Source organism: Bufo gargarizans, chromosome 9 (genome assembly GCF_014858855.1).
Source record: "Bufo gargarizans isolate SCDJY-AF-19 chromosome 9, ASM1485885v1, whole genome shotgun sequence".
NCBI lineage: Eukaryota > Metazoa > Chordata > Amphibia > Anura > Bufonidae > Bufo > Bufo gargarizans.
The window spans coordinates 19,815,503-19,827,680 of NC_058088.1; the positions used below are offsets into that span (position 1 = coordinate 19,815,503).

At 43.1% G+C, this 12,178-nt stretch overlaps 1 protein-coding gene across 1 annotated transcript in view; it reads right to left on the reverse strand.

Moving 5' to 3' along the window:
- NOTCH4 (notch receptor 4) overlaps positions 1 to 12,178 on the reverse strand; it is a 75,992-nt gene that overhangs the window by 39,394 nt on the left and 24,420 nt on the right. Inside the window, exons 6-16 of the mRNA XM_044305390.1 lie at positions 10,439 to 10,669; positions 9,625 to 9,780; positions 8,958 to 9,143; positions 8,737 to 8,850; positions 7,971 to 8,204; positions 7,739 to 7,849; positions 5,465 to 5,651; positions 4,659 to 4,804; positions 3,066 to 3,185; positions 1,201 to 1,353; positions 560 to 788 (exon numbers count right to left, since the gene is read on the reverse strand). Of these exons, the coding sequence (XP_044161325.1) occupies positions 560 to 788; positions 1,201 to 1,353; positions 3,066 to 3,185; positions 4,659 to 4,804; positions 5,465 to 5,651; positions 7,739 to 7,849; positions 7,971 to 8,204; positions 8,737 to 8,850; positions 8,958 to 9,143; positions 9,625 to 9,780; positions 10,439 to 10,669 (1,867 nt within the window). The remainder of the gene's footprint in view (positions 1 to 559; positions 789 to 1,200; positions 1,354 to 3,065; positions 3,186 to 4,658; positions 4,805 to 5,464; positions 5,652 to 7,738; positions 7,850 to 7,970; positions 8,205 to 8,736; positions 8,851 to 8,957; positions 9,144 to 9,624; positions 9,781 to 10,438; positions 10,670 to 12,178) is intronic.

Here is a 12,178-nt window from a genome sequence, read left to right on the forward strand (position 1 = left end):
AGCTTAGGCCTTTCCTCAGCATCAAACTCTTCTTCTGGCCGGGAGGAGACTGGAGAAGCCAGCCCAGTGCCGTGCCTGTATTGTTTTGAACTTGAGTTCCTCCAGTAAAGAAGCAAACTGCAGACCCTGACTCTGTGGACTTTGACCCATTGGGGTTCACCACACCTTACCATCCCTTCTGGAGAACAGCAACACGTGGTGACACCTCGACAATGTCCGCAGAACCCAGCATAGCATTGGGGCCACTTCAAACCCATCTACTGAACATCCTACATTACAAGGCTCCAATGCAGGTCATAACCTACAGCAACTAAATGTCAAAACTGATTTGCCACAGGGTGAAATGTTGGCTAATAATTTTAGAATAAGGCACTTTTGAAAAACTGTTGTATTTGGGGAAAGTGATATTACAGCAATATATGTTTTGGTGGGACACATTTATATTAATAACACAACCCCTTTTAATGCTCCTTTAAAAGGTCCAAATTGTAACTCTAATGCCTGATGATGACTGAAAGATCTTAATTACTCATCCTTATGTTACTGGTGGTTCTCTTACCTATTGGTGCAGTCCTGAGTATTGACCTCACAGTTCATTCCCTCATAGCCTCTAACACAATCACATTTGTAAGAGTTGGTCAGTTTTTTACAGGTCCCTCCATTCTGGCAGGGCAGACTTCTACAGCTGTCCACAGTCTCTTCACATAGGTTGCCTATGTATCCAGGTGGACAAATGCATATGAAGGAATCAATCAGACTTGTGCATGTTCCTCCATTCTGGCAACTGTCTATGGGGAAGAAAAGATGGGTGACAATATTAGTAAATAGTAAATGGAACCAGGCATTTCCAGCCGGTCTCTCATGCTGGTACTTGACAGGCCTTACAGGGATTGTGTGAGTATTTAATACTTATGACCTCATCTCAGGAAGGTTTGAAGAGACAGTCTCTTCCTAGACCAGTGACGTCACGTTTATCAGTCACGTGGTCTATTTTCCGCTCATTCTCATTCAAGTGAATGGGGCTGAGATGCAATACCAAGCAGAGCAACTATACAATGGATGAATTTTTTTTATCTTCGAAGAGTTCAGTCCTGAGTTATGGTTTAGGATCCAAGCTGCCACTTAGAAGAATTTTCTACGACGTGATAAGCATGAGGTCCTGTTCACATTACACTAGAACGGTATAATAAGTTACATCACCTGTTACACAGTGGTCAAGTTTTGTCTCACACTGTAGTCCTGTGTAGCCCTGGGAACAGACACAACTGTAATTCCCAGGACTATTAACACAATTTTCTGCATTCTTACAGGGATTTTCCACACATTCATCTACATCGACTTCACAAAATGATCCTGCAAAAACAAAACAAAACGTAAACTCGGTGGTTAACCATTAATGTCGTTTGCTACAAAACAGTTTTTTCAACACAGGAATTCAGGTCAGTGAGCAATAGCGAACCACTAAGCAACCATGATGGAACGTAGATGGAAAAATATCTTATTCAAAAAAGACACATGTAATGGATGTGGACCCACTGTGCCAACTAACCAGTTTGACTTTGGGTTAAACCTAAGGGCAATGTCCTGGTTGCTCCCTGGTATTTATACTCCTATACAGGAATCTCGACTTCGCTGCAGGGAAACAACCGGACGGCTACATCCTGGAGTAAACCTGGTGTAGATGGCTGCTGACCCTCGGGGATCAGGGACACCGGTGTGAAGCACCAAGGAATCAGGCAAAAGGTGCAGTCTGAATACAGTGCAAGGTCAGGGCAGGCTGAGTATAGGCGTAATTCAGATAGGTCAGGGCAGGTGGCAAGGAGCAAAATGAGACACAGGCCAAAGTCAGGACAGAAGATACGATAGAGCAGAATCGGTAGTCAGGCTAGGTGTGATGCAAGGTTAGTCAGACAAGAGATAACACTAGACACTAGAAAAATTCAAAGCTCAGGCAAGGAGGTGGGACGACTAGCCCTGCTAAATAGGAAGGCTGATCAGCACCTTAGTCAGCAGCTGGACAGAGAAGGGTCATTTATCCCCCGAAACGCGTTGAGCCCACCTGTGATTTTTAAAGAAATAAAAGAGGAAAAACACCAGAAGTATCAGATACTGCAGTGTTTATTTCTCTCAAAAACTACAAACAATCCTGGCGGGGGAGGTTTGGCCCTTGGGTGTTTTGAGCTTTATCCCATTGGCCTCCTCCTCAGTGAAGTAAGTCTATTATTTTCACCTTATCCAGATTGGTTTTATCCGTTTTTATCTGTTCTACAAGAATATCACTCACTTAAATCGGCCGTGTTATGGCCTTTTACTATAGTTTTATTTAATATATTCTAGTCCCCCCCCGCCCCCCCCCCCCCCCCGAGACCTATCCTAGGTTTTGGCGCCCCTTCTTGGTTGACCCCCCTTGATTGTTACTGTCTCTTCATGCAGTAGTTTTTCTACGCATTCAGCCACCTTGGGCGGTTGACCTCCATTTTAATCCTAGAACATAATCCTCCAACATTTTCCAGTTTTTTATCTGCTCTCCCTCTTGGCGCCCTGCCTGTTGTCTCAAGACCCCTCCCCTAGGAATCCTAGGAGGTTTCTTCTGATCAACACTGTTATTTTCAATAATTTTCTCTATATTTGTGTCTTTCAGAGAGCAAAAGGACAGGTTTAACTCTAGCAGTGCTGTAGAAAAGTTCACTGGGAACTAGTCCCAATACACACAGGGTAAGTGGAGCGATGCCCAAACAGTAAAGCAGGACAGTGATGGACACAGGCCGCCAGTGTGACATGCAAGAGAGCCTTCAAAGGCTACAGAAAGGCTAAAAGAAGTACGAGATTCTCCAAAGGCTACAGAAAGGCTAAAAAGAAGGACGAGATTCTCCAAAGGCTACATAAATAGATAACAAGTGTATCGGTGAGACATCTTGGCTCATGAATGACATGGGTGCAAGTGTTGAATATTGTTACCTACTAGATTGCTGATTCAATTTCAAGAATAAAACTGTGACCGAAGCAAGATGAGATAAAAAAAAATCAGAATATAAAACGAGGAAAGGCTCTGTAATGTGACTTACCCCCCCACCCTGTAGGACAGAGGCAGGAATGCACAGTAAGGTTGGGGTGCTCGTAGCAGATTCCTCCATGTTGACAGCTGTCTGGATTACAAAGTGATATGGCCGTCTCACAGTATATCCCTAAGAGAGGAAACAAGTTTTCTAATGTCGACATTTCTGAAGAATTTCTATAGATATTCTTATATGGTCACATGTCATGCCTTGATCCATTGCTTGTCAGCATAATTTATAAACCTCTTCTTTGAGGCACTTCGTATACGTATTAGCCAAAAGGCATAGGCTCACTTACCACATCAAGGTGGCCTCTTTCTTGTGGGTCTCTACTCTGAACTGGCACAGCACCACATGGTGACCACCAACACCGCAACACAGCACCTGTAAGCAGCGAGATCCCTACAGAACCCCTGCTATCAGACTAATACCCCTTGGCACTGGGTTTGGCCAACCCACATGTAGAGTAGGACAACATCAACAGCCACCAGGACGCACTGCCCCATGTGAACACATCTCAAAAGCTCGCCTTTCAATCTGGCCTCAGATACCAGACTGAGACCTAGTAGCAAGGGTGCGGTTGGGCTGCTGGTTCTTGCCTCCTTCAGGTGCTGTTTTGCAGCAGCGGTGGTCACCATAGGGCAGAGAACCAAATTAGATTTGGGACCAACTTAAAAAAGAAGCTACCATGGATAGTGGGCTTATGCATTTTAATCAAAATGTCTACAAAGTGCTGAGAAGCAATAGATCAATGCATGGTATGTGGATGTGAATCCATGTTTTTTTGTTCTTTTTCTACGAACTGGCCTAAAAAACATATACTGGTGGCATAAGTTTTATTTTTAATGGATGAATCTGGATAGAAGATTTTAGTAGACTATGCTATTCTATCCAGCATAAAAAAATACCATCATATACGGACCATAAAGAGGCCAAATGGACACTTTTTGACCTTCTTCAGGTTAGTGAGAACCTTTGGGATAGTATTATAGTACCAAGAGATACTTTAGATCAGGGATAAGCAACCTCCGGCACTCCAGTTGTTCAGAAACTACAACTCCCACAGTGCTCCAGTCACTTCCATGGGAGTTAGAAGAGCAGTTCAGCATGTTTGCATGATGGGAGTTGTAGTTTCACAGCAACTGGAGTGCCGAAGGTTGCTGATCTCTTCTCTAGATAATGTTTCTGGCTGATGGCTGGATGGATTAGGCCCATATAACATCCTCTAAAAATGTCATCATCCATTAATTCTCAGGGCTTTGTGGTGATAAGATATTTGTGTTTAAGATTGAGGAGCACGTCACATAAGTATCAATGTGACCAATAAATAGGATTGGTCTCCATTAAAGTAAGTGAAACAAATCCATATATACCAAAAACGTCCTGAGACTGACCTCTTGGCCATGCGGAACCTCCTTAATTCTAATGTATAAAACGACATAGTAAACAAATAAAAGGTGCTGTCTAAGTAGAATATTAATTAATACGCCATGTATAATGTTACCACCTGAAATTGTGCTTTGCCGTACATACATAAGTGCTACTTTCTGAATATTTTTGGAAATATTTTTGAATGCTGCATGCATGTACTAGGGTTACTACCTGTGTATCCAGTGGCACAGCTACAGTTAAATCCATCTTGGTGTGGTTGACAGGTTCCCCCGTTCTCACACTTATTGGTTGCACACTCATCGATGGGGGAATCACAGGTGGGTCCTGTCCACCCATCGTCACAGTCACACCGAGAGCTGAAAAGGAGAGTGAAAGACAGATGTCATCATGGATGGTGGAGGGGACTTGATTGGTTTGTCTTTTGGTTTTGATCTTTTGCAAACGTGAACATAAGGTTCAACCTATAGAAATCAACAGGATCTTGGAATTGGACAGACAATTAGGTAAATAAGTACAATGATTAGTATTTTTAATATGAGATTCCATATAGATGGATTCTAAACATCCCAGTTCTATGACTCAGGGGGTATTGGTTCCTCAGAAAATAATTCCCAAAATTGCTCATCTTCTGCAGATTGTTTAAACAGGTCCAGTCTGACAATCGGTAATCACCCAATACCATGGTTTGAAAGGGTTGTCCAATCAGTAAAATGCTTTTAAAAAATGGGTCTAAATGGCTTAAAAAAAATAAAAGACGTCATACGCACCTCACGAACCCCCCGCGCTTCTGATGCTGCCTGGGGCCCCTGGCGATCTCTCCTTCATGGATCCTCTTGACATGGAAATGTGACCACTTGGCCAATCACTGGTCAAATCAGTCACCAACCTCGCCCAGTGATTGGCTGAGGGATCACATTTTAGTATGGAAAAGGACCAGGAAGTAGAGCCTGGCGAAGGAGGAGGGGAGGTGGGTGTGACTGCTTTAATAATGTTTATGTATTGACTAAATAACGCACCTATTGTCCTGACAGTTCCCATGGACACAAGTATCATTGCTACAGCTTATATTCTGAAGGGTGCAGAGAGGAAGGACTGTCCCCGGTGGGCAGATACACAGGAAGCCACCATCTACATTTCTGCAAGTTCCTTCATTTTGGCAAGGATTGTTAGTACATTCATCAATGTCGACATCACACAGGGGTCCTGAGAAGAGAAAAGGTTCAGAAGAAGTTGTGTACTGCACCAACATTTGCTCTTTGGATCAGAGAGATCTATTCTATTGTCTCACATAGTTTTAGCGAAAAATGGGAATGGATTCCAGCAGAAGAGAGAAGGGGAATACTCCCTAAAGCCTCCATTCTCGCAGTTCCATAGACATCAGGGTCCAATGACAAAAATTTCACGGGTAGGGGAAATATCACGGAACACCGGCACAGGATAGTCTGCCAGAGCTATCTGGATCCTGCATTACCGGATTTTAACAGAATTCCCTCCAGCCCTATTGACTATAATGGGGTCTGGCGAACATTCGGCTGCTACCTAGCATATATGCCGAGATTTTGCCAGACAAAGACCCTGATGTCTATGGAAGGCGCAAGCGCATTAGGTGGCCCCTTCTCCCCAGCTCTGGTGTGAAATTTCCCTACCCCGTTGTTGTGCGCCTGCGCGGCACACCTCCTTCCAAAGCTAGGAACGTCATGTCCGGTTCGGCCGTGTCACAACAGGAAGTGACGAGGGTAGGGAAATTTCACGGGTAGGGAAAAGTCAAGGAATACCGGAACTATGCCGGCAGTGTGAAACAACTAGCCTAAGTGATCAAAAGTCAATTTTTCTAATACAGCTCTCCAAAAACCTTGCACAGATAAAGAGTATAAAGAGGACCTGTCACCCCTCCTGACACGCCAGTTCCGGTATATACTTCCCCATGAAGTAACATTTCTGGAGCATCTTTACTTATAACTCTATGTTGTGCTGTTCCTCTGTTAGTTCTACTAGAAATGTATGAATAAATTGACAACTGGACGTAACCATTTTCTTTTCCAAAGGGGCACGTCCAAAAACACTAACACTGGCAGCAGTGATTGTACAGTGTCAGAGTGTGTAGGGACACCCCCCCAACTGGTAACATCCACCCAATGTAGTCAAAATAGTGTAGGAGGAATAGCATAAGAACACCACATCACAATTGTGGGAAATACAAGTATTTACCAATACAGACATGTCAGAGGAGACAGGTCCAGGTAACCCGTTGGCTGCCTGTAGTCACCACTAGGGGGCGGTGAAAAGTTTAAATGCATAAACAGCATTTTCCTATTCTCCTCCTGGTGGCCATTGACTTCAAGCGCATACGTTTTATGGAGTAATAGTCAAAGACAATGAGAGGAATTTATCATGAGGAAATATTTGAAGTCAGTTTTGCTTGTGTCGGTGTTGGTGTACTTTATTCCAAATTTATCAAATGTCTTATGTTTGATAAATTCGTCTCACTCTTAAAGGGTAACTGTCATATATTTTTTATTTGCTAGTTTATTAGAGCTAGGCATGTATACCTGAGTTAGTCTGTCAATGATTGTCAAAAGATTAATAATTACCTTACAATGTCCTCTGTCCCTTTCCACTGCTCCCTTAAAAGACCGTTGCTATGGCTTGTCTGTCTTCCTTTTAGTATAAACAGAAGATAGAGGGGCGGTCCTCCACACAGCATGCCTGCATTAGGCTTCAGAGTGAGGAGGCGTGTCTCTCAGTAATCCAATCTAATTGGCTGGCAGGGAGCTGCTGGCTACAGCAAGTGTGTATGTGAAGTAAGGGAAAGCAGTTTTGGCCTCAGAGAACTGGCAGAGGAGCCATCTTCAGAAGGTCCTCAAATTGTAAACGTTTAAACAGCCGTAACTAAGGGAGAAACTCAAGGAAAGCAGTGGTATGTGAAGAAACTAAAGATTGCTTTATGCATAATGCTGCTGCTGCAGTAACACATGCTAAAATTTATGACAGTTACCCTTTAAACCTAATTATTTTGCCTAGAAAAGCTCCTCCAGTTTTCCTCCTCCACCCTCCTACTAGGGTGAGATTGTGACTTTTTAGCAATAGATCTGGAGTGCAACTCATTAACATAGCTAACCACGCCTACTTTCCCACCCATATTGAAAAACGGGAGTGAGTGGTATAAAAATGCAAAGTAAGTACAAAAAGTTACAAAAGCCCTATTTTGCGACTTTTTGAAGCCAGAGTTCTGGAGCGAAGGCGTGATGAATCTGCCCCAAATTACTTCATACTTCTATGTTTCAAGTCACCTGAGAAACCCGGATCACACTGGCATTGGAAATCATTCACAAGGTCGATGCAGTGTCCTCGTACGCATGGGTTACTAGCACATTCATTAATATTTGCATCACAGGTGGGACCTTTAAAAGGAAAAAAGAGTGGAAGTGCATGTAATAATACAAATCTACCATAGACTACATCGGGACAAAGCAAAAGAAGCATAATAAACTAAAGGAGTATTAGAGGAGAGCAACGTGTTACCTGTCATCCCCGGCTCACATAAACATTCATAACCATTTTGGCGGTCCAGGCACTTGGCACCATTGTGGCATGGCTGGCTTAGGCACTCATCAATGTCCTGTTCACACCATAGTCCGGTGTATCCTTCATAACATTCACATGTAAAGAAACCCGGGTGGTCTACACAGAGACCAAAGTGACAAGGAGAGCTGGAGCATTCCTTCACATCTGACTCACAATATCTGCCCTCGAAACCTGAGGAGTAGGAAATCAAAGGATGATGGGACAGGGACTTTAAAAGAAATGCATTGTAAAAAGCAAGAAGATATGAAAAAATACAAGGGAGGACAAAGGGGCAGATCGAACGTAGTCTGGATCCAAAGGGAATAATGGGCACAGGCCCTTTACAGCTGCCATAGCTACAGTACGCCCGAGCTGGGATAAGACATTGCCATGAGCAGCATTTATCTTTTGACGATTGGTTTTGACTCTGACCTTGGACATAAAGGCACTGTCTCAACGGCTATATGGCCAATCTAATATCAAACGGGCAATGAGGGTTATAATTAATCTAACAATTAATGTCTATAATTGATGTAGAGCAGCTGACATTAAAGGACCCATGTCTTACTATGTTTCACACCTTCCTGGTCTCCAACTCTTCATGGTTCATGTACTGTAGGTCATGTAAGCCTTAGAATAGCTAAGATGGGATCTAAGGGTAAGTGTAGCCATTGATTTTCAAGTAGGTTGTGATTTATATCAGGTAGTCACAATGCCCTCTCACCTGAAGGACACGAACAGAGGACGTCATTAAGCATATCTGTGCAGTTCCCTCCATTTTGACAAGGAGAACTTGAACATTCATCTCTCTCTACTTCGCAAACATTTCCCGTATACCCTGGAGACGGACAGACAGCACATAAATATATATTTTTGCATTGATCATATTTCCAATATTGGGTTGTTTCTAATTTTTTACATTCTTACCGCTCTGCCAAGTCTTACCTGGTGAACATTCACAGGCAAAATGTCCTAGGAGGTCAATGCAGGTGCCTTCATTGTAGCAGGGATTTGGCTGGCACTCATCCCTTTTTGATTCACAGCGGGCACCGGTGTACCCGAGTGGACAACGGCACAAGAAGGAGCCATCAGTGTTAACACATTCTCCACCATGTTCACAGGGAGATGGGCCTGAGGAGATGTTCACATTATAAATGTATACAGGGCAGGAATAGAATGATGGAGACCAAGAAGAGCAGAATCATTTTTGGAGGAAAGAGAAGACAGATGGAGGAATCAATGGGGTTGGTGTTTTGGAGGATTTGGACAATGAAGAATAAAAGAAAGCAAATATTCTTCTCCCCTAGCTAATGTAACAAAATCCCAGAGGAGGCTTGCTGTATTCAGTTCATATGCTCATTTATTTTCACAGGTACAAATCCATATAGAGGACGCGTTTTGGCCCATCCAGGCTTTTTTAAAGGATGATGTAGGCTGGACGGGCTGAAACGCGTCCTCTATATGGATATATACCTGTGAAAATAAATGAGCATATGAACTGAATACAGCAAGCGTCCGCTAGGATTTTGTTACCTTGTCGACTGGAGATTCCTCCTTCCCGTGACGGCGCATATCTAATTGGGTGCTGACTGCAGTTCTCTATACTTCTCACCTAGCTGACATTCATTCAGGTCCTCATAACATGTGGGTCCAGTGTAACCTGCCTGGCAGCGACAGAATACCCTGTGAGACGAGGGGTGAGTGTCACATGTGGCATTTGGATGACATTGATTCTTTAGGCAACCATCCTCCATGTGGCATAAAAGACCTGGAAAAATGGGAAACGGTCAGGAACACAATCAGACGAGATCCTTGTATGTAGATGGATATCTGTCATTACCAGGTACAAATTTTATGGGCATCTAATACAACATATCTAAAGCTGCCCATAGATATAAGATAAACGTCGGAAGAAATTACTGTCTTTGACCATCGACAATTGTTTTGAAACAACACGTGATAGTTCATGATGGTCAATGTCAAACTGTTGTCTGCCAGAGAGGTGATCTCTCCAGTTGGATGTTTTTGCCTGTTGTTGGGTTGCCACCATGTGATTTCCGACTTAGGTGAAACTCTATATGTTTCATTAAAGTGCTTCTCGGTTTAGGCCTCATAGCTGTATTATTGCTCTCTACAAGCTCTGAGTTGTTTAAAGGTTTTATACAGCACTCATAGAGCTTTTCGGTACAATACTGTCCCTCTGATACAGAGACCTTTTTTGGACACTGCATTATGGAGGTATTCCCTCATAGTGGAGCTGCATCTAGGGCAGAATATCCCCATATTGCGCTGCTGTATGGAAGTACATGGTGTGCCTATGGCTCCATAGGCCAAAAAAAGTTCAACTATATACTGGAAATATGTGCAATTTATCCTTGTGCATGCACATATCCATATCATCTGGTAAGTCATTCTCAAAAACTCACCAATCCTTCCTGGTGGGCACAGGCAGGTATATGTCCCCACCTGGTCAAAGCATGTAGACCCTTCTGCACATGTGGCCGTGGCACAGTCATCTATGTTGTGTTCACAGTTATCGCCATCCCAGCCATTGACGCACACACATTTGTACTGACCAGGCATGTTCTGGCAGGTTCCTCCATTTTTACATATGCCTGGAGACTGGCACTCATCAACGTCTCGGGAACACAAGGCTCCTGTTACACAGAAAGGAGAGTTGTAATAAAAAGAAAGTGGGTTAGATTTGCTAAGACTTAGGTCCTTTTACATGGTCCAACAATCTAGCCAGTTATCGGGGATGGATGTTTATCATTTTTAATAACTGGCCTGTGTAAGAGGTGCTGGTAATTGTCTGAGGAACAAGCAAATGCTCCTTCATTGGGTGATTGTGTCTTTCGGCAAAATCATTGTTTCTGGGCAGCAGATTATCAGGGATCTCATGCTCAGAAACAATGAATCTCTTTGGGGACAAGTGATCGCCGTAGCATTTGCTCTACCCCATACAGAGGAGATGATTGCTACATAGAAATGCAGCAATCATCTCACTGACGGTCAAGCAATTATTGGGAAAGTGTTGCTCCTTTTGACTTTATAATAGGGTAGATGTGCAAACATTGTTAGAATTATCACAGTGGCACAGGTTGTATGATAAATCTGGTGCATCTATAGCCTGCCTGTCTAAATGTTTTGCAACATCTTTAGTTGTCTTGCTTTTGTTCAGAATTCTAGGCCACAAATTTCAAGTCACATTTTAGGCTGCACCACCTAGTCACAATTCCTTGTCAAGAGTCGTGAAAACCACTAGATGCAACTTTAGCGTCACAATTCTAGACAAAACACAGCAAAAGGTCAATAGTAAATCTGAGCCAATGAACATAAAATTGTAAAACTAAATCTGTTTGAGTACAGAAATTGATAAGTAAAAATGACTGCTTTGCTGAAGAGCAGCTCTCTACTCCAAACACCAAGCGAGTGCAGAATCGGCATCGACAACAATTATTCACCATTTAGTAGGAAAGGGACAATTTTCTGAAAATCATAAAAAAAATAGCAATACCAAATGCATTTCAAAAAGATCTTTATAGGGGTTGTCAAAGTGTTTAATATTGATTACCTATCTGACTGTTGGTGTCAGACTCCCAACACGCACAGCCATTCAGCTGTTTGAAGAGGCCACGGTGCATCGGTGATCGCCGCCGTCTCCTTGCAGCTTACCAAGCACAGCACCATTCATTTGATAACGGCTGTCCTTAGTATTGCAGCTCAGCCCCATCTACTTGAATGGGTCTAAGCTGCACCTAGGCCATGTGATCGATAAACGTGATGTCACTGACCTAGGATTCGCCAGGGTGAACAAAGTCCGACCCCCAGCGATCAGAAGCTGATGACCTTTCCTGAGAAGAGGTTCAATATCAAACACTAAGACAACCCCTTTAAGCTAGCCATAGGTGTCATTCGGCCATTGTTCCTAATTCCCTCTACAAATGTTTGCTCAGTTCAGCCCAATGTGTATGTGTTTTCATGCTAGAAACCTCTAGTGGTGGCTTATCTCTCCCGAGAACAAGAGGATCAGCATTGAAATTCACACACCCAATCATTCTTTTCTCTGTCAGAGATGAAATGGCACTACACCATGCACTTAAGATAGAATGTCCTCCAAAAATTGTCAGGTTTGACTTTATTATCTTTATTCTTATAAGTAAAGT